Source organism: Anolis sagrei, chromosome 12, assembly GCF_037176765.1.
Source record: "Anolis sagrei isolate rAnoSag1 chromosome 12, rAnoSag1.mat, whole genome shotgun sequence".
Classification (NCBI taxonomy): Eukaryota; Metazoa; Chordata; class Lepidosauria; order Squamata; family Dactyloidae; genus Anolis; species Anolis sagrei.
The window spans coordinates 1,880,892-1,896,668 of record NC_090032.1 but is presented as its reverse complement, the minus strand read 5'-3'; the positions used below and the strand labels follow the sequence as shown (position 1 = coordinate 1,896,668).

The window sequence follows — 15,777 nt, the reverse complement described above, 5'->3', positions numbered from 1 at the left end:
CTCCCTCGCTTGCTCACTCACCCGCTCTCCCTCGCGTGCTCACTCACCCGCCCTTCCCCGCTTGCTCACTCACCCGTCCTCCCTTTCTTGCTCACTCACCCGCCCTCCTTCACTTGCTCATTCACCCACCCTCCTTCACTTGCTCACTGACCTGCCCTCCCCCGCTTGCTCACTCACCCGCCCTCGCTTGCTTGCTCACTCTCCCACCCTCCCTCGCTTGCTCACCCACCCACCCTCACTTGCTCACTTACCCATTCTCCCTTGTTTGCTCACTCACCGGGCCAGGTCCCGGCGGCAGAACGAGGACTTGGCCCGGTGAGTAGTGAGCGGGCGGGGGGGTGAGTGAGCGAGCGAGGGTGGCAAACAGCAGCAGCGGCAGAAGCAGGAGCCTGGCCACCTCTTCCAGGCTCTTGCTTCTGCTGCTGCTTCTGCCTTTGCAGCCCTCACTCACTCACTCACCCACCCTTTCTCCCTTGTTACTCACCAGGCTAGGTCCTGATGGCAGAACCAGGACTCAGCCTGGTGAGTAGCAAGCAAGTGAGGGAGGACAGGTGGGTGAGCGAGCGAGCAAGGGAGGGCTGCAAAGGCAGAAGCAGCTCTACTGTATATAGTGTCCCTACTTCGCGGATTTTCACTTATCGCGGGCAATCCTGAAACGCAACACCCGCGATAAGTGAGGGAACACTGTATAGCAGAAATATTCTGGTGAGGTCTTCTCCAACGTTCTTCTATTCCAAGGTGGCCTACTTCAGATGTTTCCCCCTTCCACCCAGACCCATCGTAGGCTTCCCTAGACACCAAAAAATGTGTTTATTTTTGAAATAGTTTATTCAAATTGAGTAAAATGAGGTATACGTGTTGTCTTGTATAGGCTTCCTGAAATCCCGAGATCGCGCCTACCACAAGTTCTATGGGCAGCTCTTGCGCACCCAACTCTTCACACAGTTCATCGAGGAGTGTTCCTTCGTCAGCGACCGGCACACCTGCCTGGAGTTCTTCGACTCCTGCGTTGAGAAGGTGACTCAGAAAGGGGACCAGGTAGAGATAGCTCACCTGGGACCAGGTTTTCATGGAGGACGCTGGCTTTGGGCTGGTCAACACATGGCTTCCCAAGGACAGTCTGCTCTCCGCATTAGTATGGCTTCTCTAGGAATCTCCAGTACCTCCCTAGGAATTTCTAGGTCTTCTAGTATGACTCTGTGGTCAACTTCCAGCAATGGAGTCTCACTGGAGGTTGTAGATATTCCCTCAAGAGATGTTCTCTCTGGTATGCAAAAACAGCAGTTGACTTCTCCAGATTTGGTTACTTACAGATTTGATTAAAGGGATCTCTAGGTTCTCCAGGGTAATTCTGTGGTCAGTTGTCCCTAGAGTTGTGCCGGAAGACTTGGACATTCCTAGAGAACTGTTCTTTCAGGTTGACCATAGCGTAACACTGGAGAACCTCTAGGAAACATGCCCATGGAGTCATACTGGAAGACCTACAGATTCCACTTTAGGACCCTCTAGATCTTCCAGTGTGATTCTTTGGACAACTGAAGTTGACCATGTACTTGGGCTGGAGAACATAGACATTCCTATGGAGATGTCCTTTTGGAAAAGTCAATCATGGAGTCATTCTAGATTACCTAGAAATTCCAAGAACGAGGTCCTCTGGTTAAAATATAGCATTTCTATTTATGTTTTCTCTCCTTTCATGGGATTCTTATGCTTCTAACCACAACCAATGTGAAGGGATGACTGTATATTGGGTAAATGGAGGGTGCCACCCCTGAGAAGGCCCTGGGTCCATGCATCCAAGCAAATGGTACTTGTAGATCTGCTGCTATGCCGTTTGGGCTGATGCAGCGTCTCTTGACTGAATCTGTGTCTACTCAGGTGCAGGTGGACCTGGAGAAACCTGAGGAATTGCCCCTGATTGAGCTGGATGACACGCACGGCAGCGAGCATACTGTTTTCATCATGCCTCCCGAAGAGCCCACCGGACCCAATGGCACCGAATTGCCACCCCGTTACCAGTGAGTCTCCTTCCACTCTTTCAGTTGTAATGATTCATGTCCCATCTGGTGCCTTTATTAGGATATCTCCTCCTTGTCTTGCTCTAAATGGCTTAGGACTGTTCTAGAACTTTTCTATGACCTTCTACACAACCCTATGGTCAACTTGAGAGGACATCTCTCTGGGAATTTCTAGGTTCCCCCAGTATGGCCCTTTGGTCAACTGTTCTATGACCTTCTAGACAACCTATGGTCAATTTCAGAGGACATCTCTGAGAATTTCTAGGTCCCCCACTATGGCCATATGGTCATGGTTCTATGTCCTTCTAGACAACCTATGGTCAACTTGAGAGGACATCTCTCTGGGAATTTCAAGGTCCCCCATCATGACCCTGTGGTCAACTGTTCTATGTCCTTCTACACAACCCTGTGGTCAGCGTGAGAGAACATCTCTCTGAGAATTTCTAGGTCCTCCACCATGGCCCTATAGTCATGGTTCTATGTCCTTCTACACAACCCTATGGTCAACTTGAGAGGACATCTCTCTGAGAATTTCTAGATCCTCCACCATGGTCCTATGGTCATGGTTCTATGTCCTTCTACACAGCCCTATGGTCAACTAGAGAGGACATTTCTCTGGGAATTTCTAGGTCTTCCACCATGGCCCTATGATCAGCTGTTCTATGTCCTTCTACACAACCCTATGGTCAACTTGAGAGGACATCACTCTGGGAATTTCTAGGTCCTCCACCATGGCCCTATGGTCAAGGTTCTATGTCCTTCTAGACAACCTATGGTCAACTTGAGAGGACATCTCTCTGGGAATTTCAAGGTCTCCCATCATGACCCTGTGGGCAACTGTTCTATGTCCTTCTACACAGCCCTACGGTCAGCGTGAGAGGACATCTCTCTGAGAATTTCTAGATCCTCCACCATGGCCCTATGGTCATGGTTCTATGTCTTTCTACACAACCCTATGGTCAGCTTGAGAAGACATCTCTCTGGGAATGTCTAGGTACCTCAGCATGGCCTATGGTCAACTGTTCTATGACTTTTTACACAACCCTATGGTCAACTTGAGAAGACATCTCTCTGGGAATTTCTAGGTCCTCCACCATGGCCCTATAGGCATGGTTCTATGTCCTACACAATCCTATGGTCAACTTGAGAGGACATCTCTCTGGGAATTTCTAGGTCTTTCACCATGGCCCTATGGTCATGGTTCTACATCCTTCTAGACAACCTATGGTAACTTGGGAGGGTATCTCTCTTGAGAATTTCTAGATCATCCACCATGGCCCTATGGTCATGGTTCTATGTCCTTCTTGACAACCTATGGTCAACTTGAGATGACATTTCTCTGAGAATTTCTAGGTCTTCCACCATGGTCCTATGGTCATGGTTCTATGTCCTTCTAGACAACCTATGGACAACTTGAGAGGACATCTCTCTGGGAATTTCTAGACCCTCCACCATGGTCCTATGGTCATGGTTCTATGTCCTTCTAGACAACCTTTGGTCAAATTGAGAGGACATCTCTCTGGGAATTTCTGCGTCCTCCAGCATGACCCTATGGTCAATCTTAGAGAACTTCCTTTTTCCAGAAATCCAGAGAACTCCAAAAACCAAAAGGGACTGGATATGTAACTAGCCCCCTTTCCCCTTCTATCTTGGAGGAAAGGGGGCTAGCTACACATTCAGTCCCTGCAAGTTTTTTTATATATACTCTATGACAAGGTACCTGCAATCATGGGCAGAGAAGACTAAAGACCTTGTGAAATTACAGTTGCCAGGGTTCCATAGCATTGAACCATAGTATCAAAAGTAATGCCAAACTGCTTTAATTCTGTAGTGTAGATGTGCCCTTATGTCATGTCTCTTCATTCCCAGGTATGATGGCTTCCCGAAGCTCCAGCCCAAACTCTTTGAGCGCCCACAGGACCAGCTTATGCCTTCACTTTGCCAAGCCCGGAGTAGCGCTCCCAGCAGCCCCGCACCTCGCAGGACCAAACAGGTATGAGGCGTAGGTTGTCCATACTGTCACCTGAGGGGACTTGGACATTGCTAGAAACCAGACACTTAAATCGATGTCTCTCTTGTTGACCGTATCTCTTCTAGGAGATGAAGGTGGCCCAGCGGGTGGCACAGAAGTATTCCTCTGTGCCAGATATGTGGGCCAAGTGTTTGCTAGGACACTGCTACGGTTTGTGGTTCATTACGCTCCCCAACTACGTGCGCGCCGCCCCGTCGAAGGTCCGGGCGCTTCAGACAGCATACGAGGTGCTCAAGCAGATGGAGACCAAGAAGGTGGTCCTGCCAGATGAGGTACTTTACCCGTAAAGCCATTCACATTATTTCCTTTCATGTCTTGAAGTCATCCATCATCCATAAAGTCATCAATGTTATCTTTTGTTGGAGATCTCTAAACAAATCTCTGACAATGCTTGCCACAGTTGTAGGCGAAACATCAGGAGAGAGTGCTACTGTCAGAAAAACTCACATGTTATAGTATGTGATTTGTAAAGTCATCCATGTTATTTTACATTATCCACAAGGTTGCCCGTGTTATTTTATGTTACCCGTAAAAGTATCCACCTTACCTTATGTTATCCGTAAAGTCGGCCATGTTGTTTTCACCTCCGGTACTAAATTTCTCATTAAAGAATTCAGTCCCATGAACACACTTACTTTGCTAATTGTGGGTCTTAATTCCCAAGGTTTGCTACCGGATCCTGATGCAATTGTGCGGACAGTACGGCGAACCCATCCTCTCGGTCCGAGTGTTGCTTGAGATGAAACGAGCCGGCATTGTACCCAACACCATCACGTATGGCTACTACAACAAGGTGCCCAACTCCCCTTTGGATCTAATTTCTTTTACTGTTGTAGTCTAGAAAGCATCAGAGGACTTTTCCAGCTCTTCAGGGGATGAGTCGGTCGGGAGTGATGGGTTTCAAAGTGAAGAGTCTGTGAGCGATTGGAGAGAATTGCGGGCAGATGAGGGTGATGTTTTGGATTCTTCAGCTCATTCCCAGGCAACGGGGAAAATGAAAGTACCAGTTCCCTGGAGAAACAATCTTGGGACAGTGGGGAGGTTTCAAGAGAACATAGATTAGACCTGAGAACGCAGGGGTGAAAAGTCGGCAAACTAGATGTTCTCGAGATAAGACCCAGAGATCCAGGTGCGCAAGACATGATGTTATGGGTGGCTTGGAGGGCTTAAATTAAGTGGGTTGTTTTCAGGCTTTTCAGAGGAGACAACGTTGTTAAAGGAGATCGTTCTCCTATGTCTGCTCTCAAGTTCAAGTATTCTCAAGTTTCCTGTTCCTGTTTATGCCTGTGTTTCCTTGAAGAGTTACTTTGGGAAAGTTCCTGTTTTGGGTTAATTTTGTGGTTTTTGGATTCCTTGGCTTTATGTTCCTTGAGATTTTTGGATGACTGCTATTTTGTATTTTCTATTCCCAAGGTGACATTCAATGCAGAATGTCAATATTTAATGCATCCCTAGTAGGCCTGGGTAACAACGGAAAAGTTTGTTTCTAAAATCGATTCGTTTTTTGGGGTTTTTTGCGTTTTGATATTTAAAAGAATTCCGAATTTTTTCTTTTAAAAAGTTCAATATTTACGAAATTTCGTAAATGTTTAAAAAATTACGAAACATTAACGAAACAAATACGAAACAATAACGAATCAATTCGTTAATGGCGGACGCGACCGCGCAATATGCTAAAAAACCTCCAAATGGGACAGGGGGAACTTCTGAAGCTTCCCTCTCCCTCTGTTGTTGACTGTTGGTGTGATATTATAATTTTATTTCACTAATTAAACAAAAAACAACTATAAAACTTGCCCCAGACATGCGGAAATAATAACGAAACAACCTCAAACCGATAACGAAACGAATACATAACGAATCCGAAGCATTTACGAAACGAATTTAAAAATTTGTTTCGTTTTTAAGTTGCTCCAGAATTGTTCGTTATCGCTTCGTTATAAAAAAAATAACGAATTTTTTACGAATTAACGAAACGAAACCGCCCAGCCCTAATCCCTAGTTATAATTGCCATTTAACAGCGATATATCCCCCGCTCTTTTGGTAATTACTTTGTATGTCTTGACTGTTCTGCACCGTTTTCTATATCAATAAGTGTTTCTCCCCTCTTTTATGTTCCAGGCCATTTTGGAGTGCAAATGGCCATCGACAACCCAAGGTGGCCGCCTGCGTTGGGCCAAGTTGCGTAACGTGGTGCTGGGTGCAGCGCAGTTCCGACAGCCTTTGCGCCAAAGGCAGCGCGATGCAGAATCACAGAGTATCGGCACCCGGTCAGGTAGGGATGTGCTTATGTATGATGGAGGAGGGTATTGTTGCACTCCAGATCAGGAAAAAGCCCTCTGACTTTAAAACACGCCACACAAAGAGTGAAGAAATAAATCTTTTATTGAAGCTTAGTAAATAGCCAGAAGAAATAAATGCTTGTAAGAAAATAAGAAAGTTCCAAAAAAGTAAAAAGTCCATTAAAAAATAGTAGCACAAAGCAATGTCCACACCAGATATAAAAGCAATCCAAGACAGCATATAACCAGACAGGATTCAAAAGGATGCAAATACAATCCAAAAGGCTAAAAAAACTTCACAGGAATAAGACCCCTTGAACAGGATTTCCATGACACATCAACTTGATTTCCAAACGATGCCTAATCTAACAGGTTTCCCCTTGAGGCAAACCTTATATCCCAAAACTCAGAAATTGGTTTCGCTTTTCCCCCCATTTACCCCTTATCAGTCAAATAATAATAATAATAATAATAATAATCTTTATTTATACCCCGCCACCATCTCCCCAATGGGGACTCAGAGCGGCTTGCATGAGGCCCAGCCCAAACAACAACTACAATAAAGAAAAACAAAAAGCACAAAACGAAAACGCAACCAATAAACAGTAACATAAAACAAATGAATACATAACAATATACAAATTACAATATGCACAGGCACAGTAACAATGGGTGGGCTACATGTAGTGATTAAAATACAAAGTAATTGAAACTAATTAAAAACTCGGGTGAGATAAAAGAGAGAAACAGGTAATTTACGGAGGAGGGCTCATTTTAGTGGGAGTTGTGGAATCAAGCTTTCCCATGAGGGGGAGGGAACGTATACTCCAATGACAAAGCTTTGAGGTCGAGCAATCATGTGGGGTTATATACCTACTCATCAAAGAGCCAGGTTTTAAGGTTCTTTTTGAAGACTTCTAGCGAAGGGGCTTTCCTGATTTCTCTAGGTAGTGAGTTCCAGAGTTGGGGAGCCACAGCGGAAAATGCTCTCTCCCTTGTACTCGCTAGGCGAGCTTGAGAAACTGGCAGGGGTGAGAGAAGGGCCTCCCTGGAGGGCCCGAGATGGTTCATGGCGGGAGATAAGCCTTTCAGGGCGATGTAAACACTGAGCTTGCTGCTGATCCTGGCTAATCTCCAGCCACCTCTTCTTCAGCTCCCTATCTGGCTGCTCATTAAAATTCCCAGGTGTCAGATTGTTTTCCAAACCCAAATCTTGAGAGTTCACAGAGAGAGGGAGTGAACCATCATTGCTAGGCCCAGCAGGGATATTCTCATGAGAAACTGCCCTTTGCAATGGGGCCTCTCTGTCATTGTCTGCCTGAAAATCATTGACCAAACCATCATCTTGTACCTCAGTCTCAGCACCATCATTTCCCTCATCATTTCCCACATCAGGATCCTGAAACACAAACACAGGCTGATTCCCAACAGCTGTGGGTTTAGTAGGCAGCCCATGATCTGAGGGGGAGTAATTTCAAGGGGGAACTCATTTCAGAGAAATTACCAAAAGGTGCCTCATGTGTAAAGGCATCTGTAGTGAATCTTACCTAGTAGGCCAGAGAAGAATCCTGGATAACAGTATGGCAGACCTCCATTTTGAGAGTGTATGCCAGGGAAGCAGCCATCTTGAGTGGGGATAGATAGAAGATGGGAGGAGTTTGAGGTCTCCTGGGATTGGCTAGAGCAGATGGGAGGAGCCAAGGCTTAGGAGGGAAAAGATTTTCAGCTTCTGGGAGTTGGGAACTGGGAGCTGGTGAGGAAAGAAGTGTTTTTTGAAACTAGGTTTTGAGTGAGAGAGCGTCTGTGTCAGGGAGGGCTGATTAGCTGACAGGAAAGGTCAGACAGCAACCTGGTTTCTTGTGGGAGATAGCAGAAGGGACTAGCTCTCTAGACTGAGTTATTTAGCTGGAAGAACTCTGGGGAGAGTTAGCTAATAACTCAGGGGACGACATAGGATAGGTTAGTCAGAAACTCATTACTATTTCTCTGAAGTAGAGTGAGGGATTTTTGTAACCAGCAGCCAGATTGGTTTGATTAGCTCTGTGTGTAACTATTGTTCAGTGGTGTGATATTACTTACAATCCTTTACAGTGGTGATCAGCTGTGGGATATATTATAGTATATCATTTGATCCTTTATACTGGTGACAAGCGGCATGATTTATTATAGTATAAACGTCATACATTCTCTATAGCATCGAATCAAAACCAGTGATTACAGATGGCCTTTTCCTCTGTGTTTTGTTGCCAGAGGGTCGAGGCACAAAAGCGTCCAGTTCGCGGTCCCGTTCCAATCTGCATCGGCAGACCACTTGGTCCGGGGGCAGCTTGACCGAGACTCTCCCCTGCACCTCTTTGGTAAAGAGCGGCAGCCTCAGTTTCCCTCAGCGTGAGACGGAAGCCGGAGCAACCCCAGGTGAGCGAAAGGAAGACTTTACCCCTTAAGTGTCCCAAAACTGTGTCGTGGGATGAGTTCGTGAAATTATTTATAGTTTCCAAATCATGACCTCTCTTAACCGCTGCGCTCTGGATAGCGAGTGTCCCAGAAGCAAGCGAAACGCAGCTGCATCCTTTCTCAGCAAAACACGCTATTAGCAGACTCCAACTGCAAGCATTTGACCTTACCTACACAGTGTTTAGTAAACTCACAGATCCAGGTTTCCACCTCAAATATCCGAAGGCTTTAATCTTCACCACGGCGATATATACAAAAGGGCAATCAGGATACTCAGATCCACTTTCAGGCTTGTCCTTACAAACGATCAGATTCTCAGAGAGCCACATACAGAACAGACAGATATTCGCAATGAGTCACGCAGGAGAGAGAAAGATGGAACCTTTCATTTCCCCCTTTTATAGCCACCTGCTGACAAGTCATCCGTAAGGGACAGTGGCGAATGCAATATTAATATTAATAACTAGCTGTCCCCTGCCACATGCTGCTGTGGCCCAGTCTGTGTATATGTGTTTTGTGTGTATATATATGTGTACATGTGTGTGTGTATATTTGTGTATACATGTGTGTTTGCGTTTATGTGTGTGTGTGTGTATATATATATATATATATATATATATATATATATATGGATGTATATATGTGTGTGTGTATTTGTGTATTTTTGTGTGTGTGTATGTATGTGTGTGTGTGTGTATATATATATCTATGTATATAATAAAAGTCAGTGTTTGTATGCGGAGGGAGGGAGGGCGGTGTATGTGGCAGCTTTCTGATTGGCTGCCACTTTCACAAGCCACTGTGACCGCTACGAATGGTGAACCTGGACTAAACTTGGCACACATAACCCCCATGACCCAGTTTACATCCTGGTACGGTTTGGGAGAGTTGGACCATGGATTATGGGATTTGTAGTACTTTCAAACGCTTTTGTTCCCACGGACCAATATGGTACCCAACAAAGACCGATGAAGACCAAACTTGGCACACAGAGCCCCCATGACCCACTCTATATCCTACTGCGGTTTGGAGGAGGACAGACCATGGATGATGGGACTTGAAATACCTCCACTCGCTTTCCGAGACCACTACGACTCTCATCCAATGACTGAGCAAGACCAAACTTGGCACTCATAATCCCCATGACCGCCTTTACATCCTGGCGAGGTTTGAGGGAGGACAGACAGTGGATGATGGGATTTGTAGTACTTTCAAACCCTTCGGATCCCACAAACCACTGCGGCCCCCAACAAAGACTGATAAAGACCAAACTTGGCACACAGAGCACCCATGACCCACTCTACATCCTGGTGCGGTTTGGAGGAGGTTGGACCATGGACAGTGGGACTTGCAGTACCTTCATTAACTTCCCGAGAGCACTGTGAGCCACATAAATAACTGGTAAAAACCAACCTTGGCATACAATGCCTTTCTCAGAAAAACCCGGGCACCGCTGGGTCCCCAAGCTAGTATATATATATATATATAAATGTAATGTTGGTTTGTGGGAGTAACAGAACTCAAAAACCACTGGACGAATTGACACCAAATTTGGACACAAGACACCTAACAACCCAATGTATGTCCTTCACTCATAAAAACACTGAAAAATACAGCAGAAGGGACTTTAAAAGCCCCAAAAAGCTAAATAATGAAAAGCTAAATGACAATACAGAAAAAAGGAAGAAAGGGGGAGGGGAGGGGAGAAAAGAAAGAAAGAAAGAAAAGAAAGAAAGAGGGAGGGAGGGAGGGAAAGAAGGAAAGGGAGAAGGAAGGAAAGAGGTAGAAAAGGAAGAAAGAGAAAGGGAGGGAAAGAAAAAGGGGGAAGGAAAGAAAGTTAGAGAAGGAAGGAAGGAAGGAGAGAAGGAAAGAAAAAAGGGAAAGAAGGAAGGAAAGAGGGAGCGAAGGAAAGGGGGGAAGATGTAGAGAAAGAGGGAGGGAAGGAAAGAAGGAAAGAGAAGGAAGAAAAGAGAGACAGCAGAAGAGAAAGAAAAAGGGGGAAGGAAGGAAGGAGATAGAGAAGGAAGAAGAGAAGGAAAGATGGGAAGGAAGGAAGGAAAGAGGGAGTGAAGGAAGGAGGGAAAGAAGGGGAGAAAGAGGGAAGGATGGCCACAGCAACGTGTGGCGGGTACAGCTAGTATGTATGTTTATATATATAGTACAAGTTTAAAATGTCTATGCTGCTAGCTGTGAAAGAGTTAATTTGAGGAACATTATGACGCATGCGTGGAACAGACAAGGAAGGCGTTGCAATAGAATAGGAGGCTGGACACTGAATTAATGAGCTGATAACAGTGGGGTATAAATATAGCAGATGCCATTCTGTCTTTTTGCTCTTTTCCCTTGCGTCTCACTGTGCTAATGAGTAAGTGTTATTGCAATGAATAAAATGTAAATAAAGATTTGTTGGGGTTCAGCCTGATCCTGATTTGTGTGAACAGGATTCTCTGATAGTTTTTCCAACTGAGCAAGCTCTCCCTGACTCTGACAGTGTGGAATCTGTTGTTGATGCAGAAGTCAGTGGGAATGAAAACGAAACCCAACAGCTAGAAGAGAATGTTTTGGAAGTTAGCCGTGATATCTCTCCACCTGAGGTTGATAATGAGGACCGAAGAGAACAGATAGTCAGAGATAGAAATGTTTTCCAGTCTTTACGAAGGTTACAGCGCTTACAGCAGAAAGAGGCCCAGACAGAAAAGTCAAGGGGCGTTTCTAAGCTTCTTTGGTTTAAGAGGGTTCCTGCCGGGTGCTTCTTTAGGTCAAGCAACGTTCGAGACTGTGGCTGGCCTTGGCAGAATTCTTGTGTTCCATGGCCATTAATCCCAGAGGCTTCTAGTTTCCAAGTTCATGGTTAGTAGAAGGCTAACAGACTCCTGGTTATTGTTTTGTGGCTTTTGAAGTTTTGCTCAAGTTCAGAGATCCTATTGACTACTGTGTTTTTCTGTGGCTTTTTGACTCTGCATTTACCTTTCTTTTGTGACCAATTTTTCATCAATAAACAAGGATTGCTTTTCCTACAGTCCAGAGTGGTGGATTTAATCTTATGGTCTTGTTTCTTGAACTGGGATGCAACAGATTAGAGCCGCTACCGAAGCAGAAACAACTGTCTGATGTCCGTTAATTGCGTGATAAGAAGCAAGTTGGCCAGCAAATTGCATTGATATACCTTCCCACCCAGGTGGTGCCTATTGATCTATTCACATATGCATGTTTTCGAACTGCTAGATTGGCAGAAGCTGGGGCTAACAGTGGGAGCTCACCCCGTACCGAGGATTCGAACTGCCACTCTCACTGTCAGCAAGTTCAGCAGCTCAGTGGTTTAATCAGTTGCACCACTGTTACCCTTTTTGCCATACACCTCACATGGTTGTGACTCAGCCATTATCACATCCCATAATAATAATAATAATAATAATAATAATAATAATAATCTTACCATGTTTTATCTCATCTTCCCAAATCTGCAACGGTCTTCTCCCTTGCGTATTTCAGCAACAAAAGCCTTGGCCGAGCCTCCCAGAGGAAGCAGCGAGACCCTCCCCGCTTTGCCCGCTTGGCTACGAGGTCGAAGGGACGGCCCCGGGAGCTCAGAGGAAGGCAGCCTCTCGGACGTTAGCAGCTTCCTGACGGACGAGAGCGACCGCTTGACCCTCAGTAGCGTGGACACCCAACCCGGTTCGAGGCAGCAAGAACGATCCTCGTCCGAAACCCGAGGTCTGGGGGGCACACCGCGCCGGAGCCTGTCCGCCAAGCTTCACCAGCTGCTGCTGTCGCCCATCAAGCGGCCATCGCTGAGGAACGCTGCTGCGACCACGACTGCGGAACATCCGCATCCACGTCCCGGGTCAGAACAGCGCGATCTCCCGCCTCGCCGTAGCCCGCTGGAGAGCCACTTGCTGCTTCCTCGCGAGCGTCCGGGCTCCACAGCCTCTGAGGTAAGTACCATTGGCACAAATCATACATACATACAGACACGTATGTACACAAGCACACACAAATATACACATCTACATATACACCTACACACATATACAAATACACACACATATAGACATGTACACAATATGTGTATACACATATAAACACAGAAATATACATCTACACACATACACATACATATATACATGTACACAATATATGTATACACATATAAACACAGAAATATACATACATACAGACATGTATATACACAAGCACACACAAATATACACATCTACATATACACCTACACACATATACAAATACACACACATATAGACATGTACACAATATGTGTATACACATATAAACACAGAAATATACATATACACATGCACACATACATACACACACATATATATGCAAGCACACACATATATATACATCTACACACATACACATACATATATACATGTACACAATATATGTATACACATATAAACACAGAAATATACATACATACAGACATGTATATACACAAGCACACACAAATATACACATATACACGTCTACATATACACCTACACACATATACAAATACACATACATATAGACATGTACACAATATATGTATACACATATAAACACAGAAATATACATATACACCTGCACACATACATACACACACATATATATGCAAGCACACACATATACACCTGCACACATACATATAGACATGTACACAATATATGTATACACATATAAACACAGAAATATACATATACATGCACGCATACATACACACACATATATATGCAAGCACACACATATATATATACATCTACACACATACATATACACATACACATACATATATACATGTACACAACATATGTATACACATATAAACACAGAAATATACATATTCACACGCATGCACACTTACATACGGACACATATATATATGCAAGCACACACATATACACCTACACACATATACACCTACACACATACATATACACATGTACACAATATATGTATACACATATAAACACAGAAATATACATATACATGCACGCATACATACATTCATATATATATGCAAGCACACACACATATACACCTACACACATACATATACACATGTACACAATATATGTACACACATATAAACACAGAAATATAAATATATATGCACACATACATACACACACACATACATATAGACATGTACACAATATATGTATACACATATAAACACAGAAATATACATACATACATGCACACATACATACATACACATATATATATGCAAGCACACACACACATATACACCTACACACATACATATACACATGTACACAATATATGTACACACATATAAACACAGAAATATAAATATATATGCACACATACATACACACACACATACATATAGACATGTACACAATATATGTATACACATATAAACACAGAAATATACATACATACATGCACACATACATACATACACACATATATATGCAAGCACACACACACATATACACCTACACACATACATATAGACATGTACACAATATATGTATACGTATATAAACACAGAAATACATAACACATACCATTGGCACAAATCCCAACAAACAAGTGTCTAAAGGTGTTTGGGGTTCGGGAAATTGAAACGCCTCCTTTCCCTTTGGCGACAGAGCTCGGTGTCCCTGGGCAGCGAATACGATCTCTCGGATAACTCCGTCTGCAGCTTCAACCTCCGCAAATCCAGCGACCAGCTTTCGGAGTCTCCAGCAGTTAAGGTAGATCCCAGTACCTGAAAACCAGAGAATGAGAAGAGCCAACTCGGTGCCGGGCACAAACATCCACTACAAACGCAACCCTAAGAGTTGGAATCCCCAATTCCGTGTTAAAGTGAAGGAATTGGGGACTTATTTATTACGTACGTAAAATATTTCTAGCCCACCTTCTACCTGAAGATCTCAGGTAGGCTTACAAGAAAACCAGCAAAAGTGGTTTTAGACATCAGGATGTGTCCCCTTGGGCTCTCTTCTCAGGCCCCTTTCCCTCCCTCCTTCCCTTTCTCTCTCTTTCTCCTTCTTTCCTTCCCTTTTGTCCTTCCTTCCCTCTTTCCTCCCTCCTTCCCTTTCTCTCTCTTTCTCCTTCCTTCCCTCTTTCCTCCCTCCTTCCCTTTCTCTCTTTCTTCTTCCTTCCTTCCCTTTTGCCTTTTCTTCCTCTTTCTTCCCTCCTTCCCTCTCTCTTTCTCCATTCCCTTCCTTCCTCCTTCCCTCCCTCCTGTCCTTCCTTCCCTTCCACCCTTCCTCTCTTTCCTTCCTCCTTCCCTCCCTTCTTCCCTTCCACCAGTTCGTCCTTCCTTTTCTCCCTCTTTCTCCTTCCTTCCTTCCTTTCCTCCCTTCCTCCCTCCCTTTTGTCCTTCCTTCTCTTTCTTTCCTTCTTTCCTTCCTTCCGTCATCCATCCATCCCTTTCATACTTTCTTCCTTCCCTCTTTCCTCTCTCTCTACCTCTTTCTCCTTTCTTCCTTCCTTCCTTCCATCCATCCATCCATCCATCCTTCCTTCTCTTTTTCCCCTTTTCTCTTTCTTCTTCCTTCCTTCCCTTTTGTCTTTTCTTCCTTCCCTCTTTCCTCCCTCCTTCCCTCTCTTTCTCCAATCCCTCCCTCCCTTCCTTCCCATCCACCCTTTCATTCTTCCTTCCCCTTTCCCTCCCTTCTTCACTTCTACTGTTCCTTCCTTCCTTCTCTCCCTCTTTCTCCTTCCTTCCTTTCCTCCCTCCCTCCCTTTTGTCCTTCCTTCTCTTTCCTTCCTTCCATCATCCATCCCTTTCATCCTTTGTTCCCCCTTTCTTCCCTCTCTCCTTCCTTCCTTTCTTCCCTTTGTCCTTCCTTCACTCTTTCCTTTATCCTTCCCTCCCTCTCTCCCTTCCTTCCTTCTCTTCTTCCCTTCCTTCCTTCCCTTCTTCCCTTCCAATTTCTGTCCTTCCCTCTCTCCCTCTTTCCCCTTCCTTCCTTCCCTCCCTCCCTCCCTCCCTTTTGTCCTTCCTTCTCT

The 15,777-nt window shown here is 44.6% G+C and overlaps 1 protein-coding gene across 2 annotated transcripts in view; it reads left to right on the top strand.

Moving 5' to 3' along the window:
• Positions 1-15,777, top strand: part of DENND4B (DENN domain containing 4B) — a 58,874-nt gene that overhangs the window by 31,580 nt on the left and 11,517 nt on the right. For both annotated transcript variants that reach the window (XM_060757990.2, XM_060757991.2), the window contains exons 13-21: positions 872-1,017; positions 1,879-2,018; positions 3,888-4,011; positions 4,116-4,322; positions 4,715-4,843; positions 6,173-6,326; positions 8,584-8,748; positions 12,280-12,722; positions 14,409-14,513. In XM_060757990.2, coding sequence (XP_060613973.2) covers positions 872-1,017; positions 1,879-2,018; positions 3,888-4,011; positions 4,116-4,322; positions 4,715-4,843; positions 6,173-6,326; positions 8,584-8,748; positions 12,280-12,722; positions 14,409-14,513 — 1,613 coding nt within the window. The remainder of the gene's footprint in view (positions 1-871; positions 1,018-1,878; positions 2,019-3,887; positions 4,012-4,115; positions 4,323-4,714; positions 4,844-6,172; positions 6,327-8,583; positions 8,749-12,279; positions 12,723-14,408; positions 14,514-15,777) is intronic.